The sequence below is a fragment of the Brettanomyces nanus genome, chromosome 3, assembly GCF_011074865.1.
Source record: "Brettanomyces nanus chromosome 3, complete sequence".
In the NCBI taxonomy this organism is placed as follows: domain Eukaryota; kingdom Fungi; phylum Ascomycota; class Pichiomycetes; order Pichiales; family Pichiaceae; genus Brettanomyces; species Brettanomyces nanus.
In genome coordinates, this window is record NC_052376.1 from 589,573 (window position 1) to 607,200 (window position 17,628).

General features: G+C 43.0%; 8 protein-coding genes and 1 non-coding gene across 9 annotated transcripts; 3 read left to right on the top strand and 6 right to left on the bottom strand.

The window, feature by feature from the left end:
- Nucleotide 1: 1 nt before the first annotated feature.
- Nucleotides 2–1,120, bottom strand: FOA43_002921 (uncharacterized protein; the record flags this gene model as incomplete). Its single annotated transcript, XM_038923203.1, has 1 exon — nt 2–1,120. The coding sequence occupies one exon, from the start codon at nt 1,118–1,120 to the stop codon at nt 2–4; it is 1,119 nt and encodes a 372-aa protein (XP_038779131.1).
- A 432-nt stretch (nt 1,121–1,552) lies between these two features.
- On the top strand, nt 1,553–3,506 carry ATP1 (Alpha subunit of the F1 sector of mitochondrial F1F0 ATP synthase; the record flags this gene model as incomplete). The annotated part of the gene is made up of 2 exons (XM_038923204.1): nt 1,553–1,773; nt 2,084–3,506. The coding sequence occupies 2 exons, from the start codon at nt 1,553–1,555 to the stop codon at nt 3,504–3,506; spliced, it is 1,644 nt and encodes a 547-aa protein (XP_038779132.1).
- A 787-nt stretch (nt 3,507–4,293) lies between these two features.
- Nucleotides 4,294–4,364, top strand: FOA43_002923. Its single transcript has one exon. It is a non-coding gene; the product is annotated as a tRNA-Gly (tRNA).
- Nucleotides 4,365–4,435: 71 nt separating this feature from the next.
- FOA43_002924 (uncharacterized protein) lies at nt 4,436–7,109 on the bottom strand (the record flags this gene model as incomplete). Its single annotated transcript, XM_038923205.1, has 2 exons — nt 4,436–6,997; nt 7,062–7,109. The coding sequence occupies 2 exons, from the start codon at nt 7,107–7,109 to the stop codon at nt 4,436–4,438; spliced, it is 2,610 nt and encodes an 869-aa protein (XP_038779133.1).
- Nucleotides 7,110–7,306: 197 nt separating this feature from the next.
- Nucleotides 7,307–8,911, bottom strand: FOA43_002925 (uncharacterized protein; the record flags this gene model as incomplete). The annotated part of the gene is made up of 1 exon (XM_038923206.1): nt 7,307–8,911. One exon carries the CDS (start codon nt 8,909–8,911, stop codon nt 7,307–7,309), a length of 1,605 nt encoding a protein of 534 aa, XP_038779134.1.
- Nucleotides 8,912–9,450: 539 nt separating this feature from the next.
- FOA43_002926 (uncharacterized protein) lies at nt 9,451–11,007 on the top strand (the record flags this gene model as incomplete). Its single annotated transcript, XM_038923207.1, has 1 exon — nt 9,451–11,007. The coding sequence occupies one exon, from the start codon at nt 9,451–9,453 to the stop codon at nt 11,005–11,007; it is 1,557 nt and encodes a 518-aa protein (XP_038779135.1).
- A 25-nt stretch (nt 11,008–11,032) lies between these two features.
- Nucleotides 11,033–13,495, bottom strand: FOA43_002927 (uncharacterized protein; the record flags this gene model as incomplete). The annotated part of the gene is made up of 1 exon (XM_038923208.1): nt 11,033–13,495. The coding sequence occupies one exon, from the start codon at nt 13,493–13,495 to the stop codon at nt 11,033–11,035; it is 2,463 nt and encodes an 820-aa protein (XP_038779136.1).
- A 953-nt stretch (nt 13,496–14,448) lies between these two features.
- Nucleotides 14,449–15,963, bottom strand: FOA43_002928 (uncharacterized protein; the record flags this gene model as incomplete). Its single annotated transcript, XM_038923209.1, has 1 exon — nt 14,449–15,963. The coding sequence occupies one exon, from the start codon at nt 15,961–15,963 to the stop codon at nt 14,449–14,451; it is 1,515 nt and encodes a 504-aa protein (XP_038779137.1).
- Nucleotides 15,964–16,148: 185 nt separating this feature from the next.
- FOA43_002929 (uncharacterized protein) lies at nt 16,149–17,620 on the bottom strand (the record flags this gene model as incomplete). The annotated part of the gene is made up of 3 exons (XM_038923210.1): nt 16,149–17,419; nt 17,462–17,470; nt 17,617–17,620. The coding sequence occupies 3 exons, from the start codon at nt 17,618–17,620 to the stop codon at nt 16,149–16,151; spliced, it is 1,284 nt and encodes a 427-aa protein (XP_038779138.1).
- Nucleotides 17,621–17,628: the final 8 nt, after the last annotated feature.

The following is a 17,628-nucleotide window of genomic DNA, read 5'->3' on the forward strand; positions in this document are numbered from 1 at the left end:
GTTATAATACATTTTTAGCCAAGTTATCTGCGATGTCCAAATAGAAAGCCGGTGGATTGAATCCTTTATCCTGTATTCCAATAGCGGTTTTTAACCTTTTAATTCCACCCATCCAGTTGATCAACTGCTTGTGATCTACTCCATTAAGACATCCCATGTATTTCCCCCATTTACAGCTATTTATGCTTACCATTCCATCGTTGGGGCCCTCTTCTACAGATATGAGGGACCAAGGTAGATAGTACATGTTTAAGAATTTGGGGTTGGCAGAAGCACCAAAGCTAAAATACTTGACAGTGGGATCGTCTCTGACCTTGTCATTAAATCTTGCAGAGTACTCTCTGGTGAGCTGGCGTATAGAGGGGAAATGACGATCGATGAGCTCTTTTGGAGCTCTCTGCATGACAAAATCTGCCGCGTACGTGCCTCTGTGAGGGGTGGAAATGGTGGTGAGTGATACCACTTCATAGTTGTTATGTTCAAGCTTCGAAATGAGATATCTGCAGTCCATTCCACCCATAGAATGTGCTACTAGATTAAACTTAACTTTCTCCTTTGAATGGTGTTTTCTCTGCCAACTGGTGGCCTTTCCTTGGATAAAGGCATCCAAAGCACGGGCTCTCGTTTGAATATTGGCAAAAGGTGGTACCTTGGCTACCAATACTTGGCATCCCTGTTTTTCCAAGGACTGTTTAATTCCATGCCAATATTCAAAGAGCTGTAAACCTCCAGCGTCCTCACTATCTGCATCCACATTTGTCTTCCCATCTAGTTCTTGGTCATCTTTCTCGACCAAATTCTTATATAACACTTCAGACTTCCTCTGTCTCTTCTCTGTTCTTGTTCTGAACGAAGATAGGTCAATGGAAAACTTGAGTGCAGGAATATAGAGCAATCTGTCAAAGCCTGAAAATCCATGGCAAAGAATAATGGGATACTTAGGTGTTTCGTAGTGGCCACGTAATCCAGTACAATTAAGTAGATTATCTTTACCAGATGATACATTTCGTTGTTGCTCTACTCTGTAGAGAGTATTATACAATGAGGTACCTAGCCTGTAATGTATTGAGGTGTATCTAGATAAAGGTGGAGTACCATTGATACCCGGGAAGGGGGACATCATGAAGGAAGAAGAGCACGGCAAATAGAAGGAAGCAAGTTAAACCAAACAGCTTCTACGATACTGCTTCTACCATACAGCTTCTACCATACACTTTCTACCATACAGTTCTAGACCAGACTATCGACGCGATTTTAGACAATAGACATAACCACATACAGGGCCAATGGACAGGGGCTAATTCGAACCTGGGGAAAGCGGAAGTGGGGCCGGGGAAGCTTGGAAAACGTTTGAAAAAGCCCGGTGGCCACAGCCGCGGAAGGCAGCCAAAAAGCCTGGCCTCCTGAAAGCTCCTGAAAGCTCCCCACTTATTGCTCGAAAAAGTAGAAAAAGAAGTTTGGATGAAGTTTGGGTGAATTGGTTCATTCTCTTCTTTTCAAGTTGTTAGTTTCAATCGGTTTTTAGTCAGTTCATCAGCAACAAGAACAAAAAATGCTTTCTGCTAGAACTATCAGAGCAGTTGCAAGAAAGGCTTTGTCTTACAATTTAGCTAGGGCCATCCCAAAGGCCACTAGATTCGTCACTCCATTTGCCAGATCATATGCTTCTGCAAAGGCTGCCCCAACTGAGGTTTCTTCTATTTTGGAATCCAAGATTAGAGGTGTTTCAGAGGAGGCTAACTTGGACGAGACTGGTAGAGTTTTGAGTGTTGGGTAAGTATTATTATAATTTCCACCGATTGAGTTTTCGAGTGATTGACCAGTGCTTTGGTGCCTTAGTAATTGACTGCTTTGGTGCCAGTACCTGACCGATTCACTCCTATGCTCTAGTAATTGACTACCTTGCCTTGGTGCCCTGGTGCCCCCCCCCCCCCGGTGGTGCTGCTGTATCCTCCCAATCGCGAATCGTCTTCGACTAAAAAATTTTTTGTGTCTTCCTCGATTTCGAGAAAAGCGATCTTTTCATTGGTCAATGGCGAGAAACATGGTGTTTATATTTTCCACATACTAACATATCAATTAGTGATGGTATTGCCAGAGTTTATGGTTTGAGGAACTGTCAGGCTGAAGAATTGGTTGAATTTGCATCCGGTGTTAAGGGTATGGCCCTTAACTTGGAGCCTGGTCAGGTTGGTATCGTGTTGTTCGGTTCCGACAGAGAGGTCAAGCAGGGTGAAATCGTCAAGAGAACAGGTAAGATTGTTGATGTTCCTGTTGGTCCTGGTATGTTGGGCAGAGTTGTTGATGCCTTGGGTAATCCTATTGATGGTAAGGGACCTATTGAATCTGTTGAGCGGAGAAGAGCTCAAGTCAAAGCTCCAGGTATTTTGCCAAGACAGTCTGTCAGTGAACCTGTCCAAACTGGTTTGAAATCTGTCGATGCTTTAGTTCCTATTGGAAGAGGACAGAGAGAGTTGATTATTGGTGACAGACAGACCGGTAAGACTGCCGTTGCCTTGGATGCAATCTTGAATCAAAAGAGATGGAATGATGGTGATGATGAGTCCAAGAAGTTATACTGTGTTTACGTTGCTGTTGGTCAGAAGAGATCTACTGTGGCTCAGCTTGTTCAGATTTTTGAACAGCATGGTGCTATGGAGTACACTATCATTGTGGCAGCTACTGCTTCTGAAGCAGCTCCATTGCAATACTTGTCTCCGTTCACTGCCTGTGCTATTGCCGAGTGGTTCAGAGATAACGGTAAGCACGCATTGATTGTCTATGATGATTTGTCCAAACAGGCCGTTGCCTACAGACAGTTGTCCTTGTTGTTGAGAAGACCTCCTGGAAGAGAGGCTTACCCTGGTGATGTCTTCTACTTGCACTCCAGATTATTGGAGAGAGCTGCCAAGATGGCTGACTCTGAAGGTGGCGGTTCTTTGACTGCCTTGCCTATCATTGAGACCCAGGGTGGTGATGTCTCTGCTTATATTCCAACTAATGTCATCTCCATTACCGATGGTCAGATCTTCTTGGAAGCTGAATTGTTCTACAAGGGTATCAGACCTGCCATTAACGTTGGTTTGTCCGTGTCCAGAGTCGGTTCTGCCGCTCAGGTTAAAGCTATGAAGCAGGTTGCTGGTTCTTTGAAGTTGTTCTTGGCTCAATACAGAGAAGTTGCCGCTTTCGCACAATTCGGTTCCGATTTGGATGCCTCTACCAAGAAGACGTTGGTTAGAGGTGAGAGATTAACCCAATTGTTGAAGCAGAAGCAATATCATCCATATGCCGTCGAGGAGGAGGTTCCTGTCATCTATGCCGGTGTTAACGGTTTCCTTGATGACTTCCCTGCTGATAGAGTTGGTGAGTTTGAAGCTAAATACTTGGCTTACTTGAAGGCTAACCATGCTCCTATTCTTGACACCATTAGAGATAAGGGTGTTCTTTCTAAGGAGGACTTGGCTCAGTTGAAGAGCGCCTCTCAAGACTTTGTTGCCACTTTCTAAAGAGGAAAAATTATATCACACATAGATTCATTCATCTTTCATACTTCACACTCCCTATAAATTGAATGAAGGAAGTCCATCTGTTTTTTTTTTCTTTTATGAACCACCACACACCATTTTGATGACAATAGACTAAAATTGCTTCGTTTGAATGTTGTGTCCCTTGGATTGATGTTTGTTCTCGTGGAAAGGAAAAGATAAAAAAAGCTTTCAGGTTAAAGGTGTTTCCATTGATGAATATTCGCAGCTGGTTCTACCTTTTTTTGTTTGTTTGCTTTCTTTGTTGTTGCTGGTTGTTGCTGATCTTTATATTCCAGTTGTGAAGTGAATCATTCTGCGATCTCTTTACAATTTGGCTGGAAAGGTCTTCATTCGGCTGGTTTCACTATCTTTTATGGTATCTTTCATCCTTTTATACTATTACTTTGATTTTTTTTTACTCTTTTATATTCTATCAGACCTAAATTTCATTATTTATGCTTGAGTAGCAGGTGGTTGCATTCATGAAGAGCCGAACTGAATCGATCTTTAGACAAATGTGTATTGTAAAACAAAATTACTCTAAGTATACTGATACTCTGGGGTAAACAGCTCTACGACCTTTCCACTCTGAAATGTTACAAACTTTTATATATCAGTTGGATTATGTAGGTACAACGGTTTTCCACAAAGTAAATTTCTTACTAAACAAGCTGCTAATGGAGAAGATTGAAAGAGATCCAGGCTGATTTTGTAATAATATTATTTATTTTGCACAATGTAAAATTTTCATTTTTAAGCACAGCAAGCGCGGGTGGTTTAGTGGTAAAATTCATCGTTGCCATCGATGAGCCCCCAGTTCGATTCCGGGTTCGCGCATGTTATTTTTTATCATGAAGTTAACCTTATTATTGAACTTTTAAACCAGTAATTATACATTTAGACAGTGATTATTGAACTTTCAGAGGCGGAGGAGCCGAATGCTGACTTAAAACTTCATTGGCACTTCTTTCAGGTGTCCCAATCTCGGGCTCGATCTCAGTGGATTCCGCTCGTAAGGCCTTTTCATCAACAAGCTCCTCATCATTCTCAGTGTTATTATACTCTTCTTTCTCAAGATCATCATCTTCTACCATCTCCTCACTATCGGCCATTTCCGGCTCTTCCTCCTCGATGATCTGCTTCGGTGCATGCTTTCTATACCTTTTTAAATTATTGCCAGCATTTGCCATACTAAAACTCCATTTGGCATTGATCTTCGACTTGAGACCTAAATCCCTACGATGCAGTGGAAAAGAATTAGAAGACGAACTTTTCTTTTTGGATCTCAGAATCCCACCGCTGGAACGAGATGAAGAGTCCATCGACGTTGTTCTGGAGATTCCAGTCAACGATGAATTTGGCGACTCGGCCTGACTGGAGACGTTTCTCGAACCTACAGACCAGTCACTGATGCCTCTACTGATTCCGGGTCGGGCAGGACGAGGAGAACCAGGAACACCTTGAGCAGCTGCTGCAACACTATTTCCACCTGTAGCATGATTATCCGTCGAATAACCAGTGATATAACCAGAGCCATTGGAGGTCTCTGAAATGGTCGTTTGAATCGAGTAGGACGATATCACCGACCCCGGACGAGTCGGAACGCTTCTTTTATAGTAATTATCCTGAGTAGAAGAGGATGATGGAGGTCCGACTGCATGCTTTTCTGGCTCAATGACCACCACGCTAGTCCGAAGGTTTCTTTTACGCGAATCAAAAGATACAATGGCCCGAGAGTGTCCCCTATTGTGATCATTCACCGCAGAACCAGCACGACGACTGCCAACATGACGATTGTCAACACCGACCCCATGGTCGGAGTTCTGGTGAGTTCTAGAATCATCGTAGCTTCTCTTCTCTTCACGGGTACTATTGTTGGATGAAGAGCTACTGGGAAATATCTTCCTCAAGATAGACTCTCGACTAGAGCTCTCGGTACTAAGTCTAGAGCCTCTTGTGCCAAACAAAGCAACACTATTTTTCCTTGATGTCAAAAAAAGAGCAAACAACGAGAAAACACTATGCTTTTTCTTAATGCTACTTAAACGCTTCTCTTTCAACGCTGGCTTTGGTACCTCTTTCTCTTCGCTGATTGAAGCTACCGGCTGCACTGGTGGCTTAGGTAATTCGTGTCTATGATGTGGATGATGGGACATCAAAGGACCATCAGTTGAGGTGTCATTAGGAAATCCACAAGAGGTAGTAGCTGCAGATGCAGCCGTAGCCAAAGCTGTAGCTGAAGCTGAAGCTGGTTCCGTTGAGTCGACATTCTCAGCATTCGAAGATTGGCCAAATGCATACTGCTTAGCACTATCAATGAACGACTTAGAGCCACTAAGTCTCAACATACTTCGGCTTCTACGTTTACGTTTCTTACGCTCTGCCTTTCTTTGCTTTTTCTCCTTCAAAAGCATCCAAAACCCGTCCAAAGGATCCAACATCTCGTTTCTCACTGACCTCTTGAGACAATCTTTATCAAATCCAAGATGTGTCATCTCCTTCAACAAAGCACGATCGCTATTGGACAAACTGTGCAAGGATAAAGACTTATCTGTGGGACCATAGATTAACTTGTGAACAATTTCGATCTGGTTCTGACCTCCATAAGGCTGCAATAGTGGCAACGTTAGCACATCAGCAAGGGAAGCAGGTCTATTTTCTGGAGGTTTCGCCAATAAAGAGCGAAGCAACACCACAAGACCAAGAGAACCAGCAAAACAAGGCTTGGAAAAAACGGGCTCTTCACTTAAAACAGCGGCCTCTATCTGTTCAGTGGGTAACGAGTCATCAAAGGGCATTTCTCCAGCCACCATCGTATATAATATGACACCCAATGCCCATATGTCAGTTTTAATACCAGAATAAGACTTCTTCTGTATTAATTCAGGAGACATATAGGCTTCAGTACCACATATCTCAGTCAAAGGAGCTCTTCCAGTACCATTGGCAACCAAAGGAATCTCCCTAGTGAAGCCAAAATCACTCAACTTGACATTAAACTTCCGATCTAATAAAATATTCTCCAACTTCAAATCACGGTGACAGCAGCCATTGCGATGCATGTAATAAACGGCTCCTACTAGCTGGGTGAATATCTTTAGAGCCTCATCTATAGGGATTCTACCTCGCTTGCTGAGGTAGTCAAAGAGATCTCCTTCCGGATAGTATTCAAGTACCAAGTAGACGTACTTGTCGGTCAAAATGACTTCATACAGCCGGGAAATGTACGGATGATGACCAAATTCCTTCAAGTAGTAGAATTCCTTCATCATATTGTCGCTTGTCTGCGGATTGTTAGGGTCCCTAGTACCTCTTTTCAGACATACTTTAACTCTGAGGAACTTATGATAACCCAAGTATATCTGACCAAAGGCACCGGATCCGATTTCTCTTAAAATGCTATAGTTGCCAACCTCGGAGACTTCCGGTTCAGCGAATCGTTTAATAAGCTGGATGTAATCTTCCGTGCGCTAATATGAATGGTTAGTAGTAGAACAGAGGGGGGGGAGAAGGGGGGAAAGAAATCGTACTTACCTTTGTATACGCTGCTCGTTCCTCAATCAGATCTCGTTTGCACGACATCGTGCCGAATATAATGAATGAAAGATAGTATAAAGACAAGAGAATAGCATATATAGCCAGCCTATATTAAGTCGCGCTAAATGAAAATTAAAGGTTCTGCGATGAGATCAGCACACCAGAACACCAGAACAAGCCATTTGGATGAAGGTAAGGCGTAAAATATCTATACAAAAAGGTTTAAAAGTAAAAGGCTAAGATTATAAACCCGTAATCATCTTACCTTCCTTAGACTCAAGGACGACAAGGAAACCACCAACTAAATGCAAGGAGCCGCACACAAACACATCCAGGGGACCCTCTAAGGAGCAAATAAAGTTAATGCTTGTTTGTAGGTCATGGAAAATATGTTTTCGGGACTTTTTATCGAGTTTGTTCCAGATCTCAGCGGAAAGAGTCTGGACTTCAAGCGAATCCACCTGTTTGGCGGATGTATTGAGAGAAACCAAATCCTCCGAGTACTCACCAGAAGACCAGGTGACATTAGTAGTGAACACCACGTGACTAAACATTAACTTAGCCTTCTCCATCTCATGGTAAAGAGTCTTCAACAGAAGCTGAGGATCCCTAGTCTGCTGATTAAAGAGTAATACCCTTTTTCTTTCTGGATTTGTCACAGTTGTGAACCAGTGGGAGGCACCCTGAATAGATTCTTTTGTATGAGCCCCATCAATAAACCAGGTAAGGTCTTTTCTCTGTTTATCAGGAAGAATTTGACATCTTCCGGGCCAACGAGCCTGCTCAAGGCCTCTGATAAACTCATCTGGTAGCGTATCAGTATCGACAGCAAAGCCCAGTTTATTGAGGTGAGCCTGGCAGAGAGCAATAGCCAAAGAGGCATTCTGAGCCTGGAAATCTCCGTTGATTCCAAGGTTAATATCTGCCAAATCAGATCGGATATCCACCCACTGTAAACTGGCAGCCTTTTTCTCCACTGCACGCTCTTCGATCATATTTGTAGCAGCTTGATCGGGCTGTCTAACGGAGAAACAGGGAGTATCGGGCTTAAAGATACCACTTTTATTCCAAGCAATGGATTCCAGGGTATTGCCAAGAATCTGGGTATGATCTAGACCCAACGATGCAATACCACAGGCAGTAGGATGCTCAATAATATTAGTAGAGTCATATTCTCCTCCGATACCAACCTCAAACACGGCCGAATCCACTCCTTCACTGATAAATGTATGGAAGGCCAATAAGGTCAAGTAGCGGAAATATGCAGGTTTGACACCTGCAGTCATATGGGGGAACTTAATGGGATCCGATGAAGACTTATCGAGTCTGTCAAACACCTCAAAGAAATATCTGGCAAACAATTCTTCACCTATCGGCTTACCGTTGATCATAATTCTTTCACGAACAGTCTTCAAGTGAGGAGAGACATAGAGACCTATTTTTGTGATTCGAGGAGAAACAGAGCTTTCGACACTGTTGGAACGGGAAGAAGGGTCGATATCAATAGCGTCGGCAGCAACAGCAGCAGCAGCAGCAGCAGGGACAAATTTGGCAGGAGTCCGATACTGAGAAAGAATACTGTTAACAAAAGAACAAACAGAACCTTTTCCCTTTGTTCCTGTAACATGGATGATGTTCAATCTGTTGAAATCGGAAGGCTTGTAACCAATTCTACGGGTCCACTCCACCATTTCAGGAATAAGCATGGGGTTCCTGATGATACCAGACTTTCGAACGGCATCAATCGTGGAGAAATTGGATTGTAGAGTGTTCAATACGTTGACAGCATCCTTATAGGTACGACGAATCATCGGGGAAGATCTTGTATCTGCAGACGAGTTACTCATAGCCTTATGTAGCGTTAACCAAGAAAAGGCAAAGCTCGCAAAAAAAAAGGCACAGCTCGCAAAAACCAGATAGAAGCTCGATTTGTGAGTGACGGAGTATTCAGTGGGGAAACCAAGGTTGGAGGAGTCGAAGGGGAAGAGATAAGTGAGTTTGTTTGATCTGAGAATTGAGACGTTTTGAGATCTGAGAAGAAAAATTTGGACTGTTGAAAATTTGGACTGTTGAAAATTTGGACGGGTGAAATTTGGACGGGTGGAAATTCTCAAAGTTCTGACAGTTCTGAAAAGCTCCAGTCGAAAAGCTCCAGTCGAAATTTCCAGTCGAAAATTTTTCCTGTTGTTTGGTGCAAGGATGTCTTTTATTATCTGGTTCTCTGTACGAAATTAGACCGAGGCCGATCGGTATAACTAAACGAAATGACGAAGAAAGCGAAGCAATTGAGTTCTTGTCATTTGTCTTGTCATTTGTCTTGTCATTTGTCTTGTCATTTGCCTTGTCATTACTCTCGTTATTTGTTAGTCTTGTTAGTACTTTTGTTATGCCTCTTGCTAGACGTGTGCGTAAAAGGGCGGATTCGACTTCATCAATACAGTCGTTCGTTGATTCTGCTTCTGTGCAGAAAATGAATTCTTCATTGGAGGAACGATTACTTCATAAGATGGATTCGTTTCTGGCCGATATGGAATCCAAGTTGGATCACTTGGAAGAGTATCTTATGGAACCTTCGGCTTCTAGCAGTTCTAAGGACAAGTTGTTGCCTTCTCCACAGCTTCTTGCTACATGGAAGAAGGTTAAATTAGGCATGGCTAAGAACCATGAAAAGAGTCTTCATCCATTGGTTGAGTTGTTGGAGGAGAATGAGGATCCGGTGGACCCGGTGGACCCGGTGGATGAAGAGTCGGTGGATTCGGTGGAGGACCCGGTGGAGGACCTCTCTCTTCAGAGACAAACGTCGCATAGTTCAATCTTTTCCAACATATCGGTCACATCAGAGATCAACTACACCAAGATTATGGATCGACTTCGTAGTTTGGATGCAAAGCTTGATGATTTCGAGGGAAAATACAACGTTCTTCTCAAGAACCCTCAAGAGACTCTTAAGCAGCTCAAATCTTCTCTCTACAACTACGAAAAGGCTCTGGCGGCCGGATCTTATCGTCTGTTACACTTCTATGAGCTACCATTCCAATGGAGAGAGAATAAGTTCATAATATTTGGCTATAGATTCTCAGAGTCTCATGCTTCTGCTGTTAAAAGTATTCTTCACTGGCACAACGAGACTTGCAACATCTGGTCGCATCTTTTGGGTGCTGCTTTGATTATCTACCTTGCTTTGTTTCATTATCCCTCAACTCGAGTCTACAAACTTACCACCATGAGTGACCATATCGTTACCTTCATGTTCTTCGTTGCTGCTATCAAATGTATGCTCTTCTCCGTGATTTGGCACACTTATGCCAGTATTTCCACTCTCCATTTGCGCCAGAGATTTGCCTGCTTTGACTATACTGGTATTACTGTTCTCATTATTGCCTCTGTTATCACCACTGAACATATTGGACTCAAAGATTACACCTTTCTTCGTCTTGGTTATGTCATATTCTCGTTTCTTACCGGTTCCGCTGGAGTTGTCTTTACCTGGTCTCCTAAATTTGATAAACCCGAATCAAGAATCATTAGAATCGCATTTTTTGTCAGTCTAGCTGCTCTTGGCGTTACTTCTTTCTTTACCTCCTCTTTCAAACGAAGCTTCGCGTATTCTTTCGACTTATACTCTCCCCTCTTTTTCAGCTTCATGTGGTATATCATTGGAGTGGTGTTCTATGGTTGCCTCATTCCAGAACGCTGGAGATCTGATGTGGTTATTGATGAATTCAATATCTCCGATGAAACTGTTATGAAACTCGATAGAGAGGGTAAACTCCAGGAATATTTGGATAAGATCCCTCAAAAGACAAAGCAATATGGAAAGTTCTTATCGCTGTGGTGGGTTGACTATGTACTCAATTCGCACAACATTTGGCATGTCTTTGTTCTCCTGGGTATCTTGGGTCATTACTATGCTACCCTCAAGATGTTTGAAAAGATCCTTTAAATTCTTATTAATATACAATACTAAGTCATATCTCCGTACGAACTCTGCTGCAGTTGATAGCCTTTGCTTTCGAATGTGTAGAGTATCTTTCCGAGAATCCTAATGGTTCAACTGCTCTTCTTGATTCTGTAGGTCTTTTTGAATCAATGCTACCATAGCCAGTATGTGCCATAGGAGCCGTAGGTACCGTAGGTGCCGTAGGTGCAAAGAGCCTTGATCTTTCGTCCTGTCTGTTAGGAGTCTGCTCATTCGGGTTGTCATCAGCGATCTCCAAATCAGATTGCTTGGCAGAATCAGAACCTACCGTAAAGAAGAAACAGAACGACAAGATCGACGTAAGAATCACCATTCCCAATACTATTCCAATAAGTACAGACACAAACGGAAGACGAAGTCTGATTAATGGACGATTATGAGAGTCTAGCCAATCTGGATTGAGTGGTTTATCTATTAGCAAGAGACCCGAATCAGTCGTAGTAAATCCGCTACGTAGCACACGCACCTCGTGATCATTACCTTCCAATATCTGAAGCATACGACCTCCAGAGGGAAGCTTGTTGCAAGTAAGATGAACTCCGTCTAACAACGTAGGAATCTCCTTTTCACAACTGAGTGCTTTGTCTAAGGATTTGCCTGGCAATATATGTAGACGAGCGAATTCCTCAAGAAAGCTTAGGCCCTTAGTCAAAGAGGTGATATTTGCAATAAGAAGGGTGGCTGAAGAAGGAACTATGAACGAATAGTATGGGTCATAAGGCAAATTGGTTAGATTTACTGCCTTTAGAATATTGAGAAACTCTTCAGCCTGAGCCGTTTCAATCAGTTCGTCCATAGTTATGGTCATAGATTCTGGTAGAACCACGCGGTTGACGGGATAGGCCACGCCGTCGCGGAACAATGCCTCAGATCCAAACGACAGAGGTAACTGTATTCTGTTATTAATGGTAACAGTAGTGGAATCACGCATCTTGTCAAGGACTATAGGATCATCATTGATGTTTGTAAGCTGCTTGGAACCGACAAAATCACTGTAGACCAATCCATTTAGAACTAAGTTACCCAATACAAGTTCCAGCTTGTCCTCATGGGCGATTAGATAGTCTAAAGTGAGGTCAATATCGCTCCAAGCATCCGATGTTGGCAAGAAAACTGTATATCCACGGCCATCGTTGTGCTTGAACTTCAACTGGCCAAAATCATCCATAAATCGTAAGGTTTTGGCGCATCTATCGACGGGACTAATTGAATGTTCAAGCTTACCTGGAAGAGGAATATCATCATCGACCAGATAGATGTAGGTGTTTCCAATTTGATACCGATCGGAAAGAATATGTGAGTGACCATTCAACAGGTAATCATCTCCCGAAAGTCTTGCCATCTTCAATTTCTGACAATGACCCAAAGAAGACTGAGTACAGAACTTAGATTCGATCATTCTGTCTCCATTTAGTTCAATTTTACCCTTGGCAAACTTGTACAAAAGACTGTTCTTTGATTGACTTTTAACAGAAAGGGAAGAATCCTGGAGAGTAATAAAAATGGTTTGCTCTAAATCTAAGTCGTCTATCAAAGCGGACAGCCTACGGAAATCAAGCTCGTCAACAAAATCAGTCTGATTGAGACCGATAAGGTACTTTCGAGGAGTAAATGTAGGGAATCTGAGCTTGGAAAGCTCCATTTCTTCAAAATAATGAGCCATTCCATCGGATAAAAGGATGTTTGCAGAGGTAGACTGCGAGGAATTACCGTCTACTAAGATCTCATTACCTTGATATCTAGATGAGAGGTGAACAGATTCTCCCAACAAGTTTTCAGTGCTAATTGTCCGGCCAAACATGTTACCTCCATACATTCCGAGAAGGATGAAGTTTCCTAAAACCATTTCACGGTCTTGAGAACCAAGCTGATGATGTAGATAAGCTAGCTCGATCTCAGTGAACCATCTATTAAATAGACTATTTGCAGGATATAGGAAAGTGACATTGGAAATCTTGAAATTGGAGCAATAGTTGTCTTGATTGAATAGAGAAGCGAAGGAATTATGAATGTGAATAGTCTGGAAAGACTCGCATACGGAAGGTTTGATATCGACAAGCAACGAGTCGATACCATGGACAACAGAGTTAGAGGCAGGAGCCAAATTGTCAGGATAAATCACTCGAGCATTTTCGATACTAAAGCCATCAGATTCCCTGTCAAAGAGAATCGGAACGGATAGATCGTTAAAGAAAGGAGAGCCATGACGATTCAAGGTGGAGTAGATATTGACACCGTTGACGTCACCAGACAGCACCGGTTGGTCGACGACGAACTTGAACAGAGTGGAAGCATTCATCAGAAGATAAGGCAATCCAAGCGACTTGAACGCATCGTTTGTCGGAGCCAATAGGGTGACATTTTCCAACTCGTTGACCTGATCTACCAAGCCGCTTCTCTGTAGACTGAGGATGAAGCGAGAATATGTACTGTTTGCAGAGAGAACATCCATAATGGTGATTGTGGGTACATTCCCTCCAGCGAGTGCTTGAGCAATACAAGCAAGCAGGAGGAGAAAAAGAAGCATGAATGAGGATAGAACGGAGGCAAGAACAAGACGAGAGACTAGTAGGTAGATAAGAAATGAGGGTGGCTCATAGTTGAGAATACGTCGATCGACTACATAACGCAAATGAGAAATGAATTTTATTTTACTTACTCTTCACTGGACCCTACTTCAGTCCTTCATCATCATGAATCAAACACCACCAGCCTCCAAGGATTCCACTACACCGGTTCAGTCTGCGTTTGGGTATTCGAGCTTTACACCTGCGCCCCAAGAGTCACAATCCAATGCCGAGGATCAAAGGATTGAAGAGCTGAAGAAGCGAAAGGCTGAGATGGAGCAGGAAGCCGCTAGATTAAGGCAGATGCAAGAGCAGATATCGTCTAGGGGGTCTTCAGGGGCCACAGGGGCTACAGGGACCACAGGGGCTACAGGGACCACAGGGGCTACAGGTGCCACAGCGACTACGCTGCCAGTGCCGGCATCTGGATCTTCTAGTGAAGACCCTCAAGCACACTTGGATATCGAACAAAGACGAGAAATTGATAATAGATCGGTGTTTGTAGGAAACGTTGATTTCAGTGCCACTCCGGAAGAGCTTCAACAGCACTTTGACAAATGTGGAAGTGTTGATAGAGTGACCATTCTGACCAATAAGTTTACACGACAGCCAAAAGGATATGCGTATGTGGAATTTACATCACCGGATTCCATTGCTGTAGCATTACAGTTAAACGAGTCATTATTTAAGGGAAGAATGTTGAAGGTGACGGAAAAAAGGACGAATTTACCAGGGTTTTCCAGAGGAAGAGGACGTGGAAGAGGCCGAGGAAGAGGCTTCAGAGGAAGATCTAGAGGCAGAGCCAGAGGAAGAGGTAGTTTTAAGCCATATTGATCTTTCACAATCTTCCCCTATTAATCATTCCAACCACTTTACCAGCCTCTCTTTGACCTGTCAACCAGGCTCCATGAACACAACCATTACCTTCATCTATAACTCCTTCTCCCATAAATCTCACTCTTCCTTTACCATCAAAGATCCCTTTAGCTTCTTGTAATGCCTCAATACATGGCATTAAGTCATCGCCAACTGTAACCCCAGTATACGAGCCCCTTGAAAATGGATCGTTTGTCCAATTGGTATGGTGGATACTAACTGGTTCAGATTCAACGGGTTTGCTGATGTTGGCCACTAGTGGTCTGAAAAACCTCCATATGGTTTCATCATCACTGGATTCGATAAAATTAGTAAGCGGTTCGCTTATCAATGCCAATAGGACTGGGACCTTTGCAGCTCTGTACAAGTTCATAAATAAAACTGTATATTTGAATGGATCGGGATCATCAGTTATCCTGCCACTAGAACTGAACGTGATGGGCCTGTTTTCTGTAATGGAGAGGGTCAATTCATCGTCCGGGTCGGCCAAACAGAGGAACCGATCCGTTTCTTGTGGCCAAAAGCAGTCCTTAAATTCCAAAAACACTTTACCCAATCCAGAAAAGCTCACTTTTCCAAGCTTTTCAACAAGACTTTGGGGTAACGGAGGCTCCCATCGAATAGAGCCCGTGGCCTCGGAACTGCTCAACTTTAAAACGCTCAAAGGTACAGAACATAGAAGGTAATCGCAAGAGTATGTAGTTTCCTCGTTAGTTGTTTGATCTCTAGCGGAAACCATGATATACCGAGTCTTCTGATCGAATCGGATTCGGTACACGACCTTATTAAGAAGGATTCTGGATCCAATAAGATCGGTACCCTTTCCAGTACCCCTTCCAGTACCCTTTCCAGTACCAAAACCGCTAGCCAATTCATCCAATTCGTCATAATAAAAGGTCATATAGCCGTTGGTAACCAGTGCATTGCGACCCCAGTGCTCGTCAGAAGAGATCAACCTTGCAGAAAGTGAATCCCAACTACTACCGATCCACATCTCAAAGTAGCGGATAAGCTGAGGAGCATAACGGATCTGGTCTTCCGTGAGGGTGTAACCTTTCAGCTTAAAGTAGTTGTAGCATGCCTGACGAACGCTTATATCGTTGTCACTGGTGAATTGCTCCGAACAAATTTGCTTAAGATAATCCTTGATCTCGTCAGCCACTGGTTTAAACTTCATGTTATCGTTAACAAGGCCGTGCTGTTTGGTGAAGATATCGAATCTCCCATCGTCGTAATAGAATTGGACGTTTCCAGTATCGACAGCTTTACGAAGAAGAGGATTAACGAGACAATCGTGAAACCATGAGGCACCAATATCTAGTGGAATGCCGGATTCAGTTTTGATAGTATGAAGTCTACCACCTAGTCGGTCACGTGCTTCGAGAATAAGAGTGTCGATACCGTTTTGAGTGAGATCGTTGGCAGCCTTAATTCCGGAGATTCCGGCACCAATGATGATAGTAGTGTGATGGTTCATAGGGAGAAAGCGAGGAGGGAGACAGCGAGGAGAAAGAAGAGCGATTGATTTAACTACGGAACCTACCACCTTATATACTAGGTTAGTTTTCCGCGATGCTTCTTCGGGATAAACCTTCTTAATCCGGATGACTTCAGTTTAATGCGCTCTAAGTATTATTGGTAAAGATAAAGATAAAAGAAAACTCAGCCGAAACCAGACCACTCTATGGAAAAGCAAACCGTTTCCGTATCCTTAAGGGCCTGGCCCTTACCTTGGTAATCGAACAAGTTACTAACCAGACGGTAGCCACTGGATTGTTCTGGATCAGCCAGTTCATTGATCTTCTCGTTAGAATCAGAGAATGGAACGGTCCCACGGCGTCTCTGTCCACAGACAAGCCATAACTTCTTTACACCAGTAGCTAATCGTCCTCTGTTACTGATATCCAACATACCGATATCTTCGTTGTAGTAATCACGAGTATCCACGATCAGATGTGAATGATATCTCAATGGATCACCGGGATATGAGACAAACTTTCCTCCGAACCGGACACCTGGGAGAATACAGTGGTGATAATTCATCTTGAGATAATTAAACACTCTGAAGTTCTGGTAAATGGTATCCAAATCTTCATTGGTAGCCATACGAAGAAGTTTTGATAGCAGAAGCTTCTGTACACCAACATTGTCTCGATACATCCTTAAATGTACATGCAACGCACCGAAAAGGCCATCGTTATCACGGGTCTGCACAAAAACAGTCTTGTTTCGGTCATTCCTCTGCACTATCTTATCTCCTAGTCCCAGTTTACACAACCTCTCCTCATATTCTCGTTGTCTTTCAGCTCTCTGATTGTCCACATCATCACTAAATATTGTAGCCATCTCATCCAACTTATCCTCATCACAGACCAAGTCATCCAAAAAGGCCGTAGCCGCTTTGGCACCATCTACCAAGTAGCATACACCGTTATACAGTAAATACAATACCTCATCTATGGATAGAGCCAGTGGAAGTCCAAGAAGTGTGTTCTGCTGTGGTGCTAATGGAAGAGATCCTGAAAGTAGTCCTACTATTCCGTGATGAATCCTCAAATGCTTGATATGATCAAGGTTGAACATAAGTGCTCGGTTTCCAATCACTAAAATCGGTATCATACTTTCCGGATCGTGTCCTCGTAGACTATCATCGACGATCGTTCCCGAAGGAAGTAGTAAAGGTGGAGACTCGGAAAACCTTTCCTTCTCCTCTACTACCTCTTCCCCCTCCTTCTCCTCTACTACCTCTTCTCCCTCCTTCTCCTCTACTACCCCTTCTCCTTCCTCATTCGACGACGGCACCGACGTATCAGAACATGATGACGAATAACAGAGCATCGGTGCAGGAGAATTCTCTACGGAGGTCTCAGACCCCAGATTATCTTCTAGTTGTGCTTTCATATCTATAAGATTTCTTTCACAGTCGTTCCATGCTGTCAAGCACCCACCAAATTATCAGATAAGAGCAGAGTAACTCAAATCAGCTGACATTCTCAATCTGGAAGAACCCGGAAAAAATAGATGAAAAATCTCCAGAGAAAATTGGCCGGAATATTCCGAATAGCCTTATTTAGTTTATTTGGTTTACTTGGTTTACTCGGTTCAACATAATACAATATTAAAAATATACACATGAGAGGGG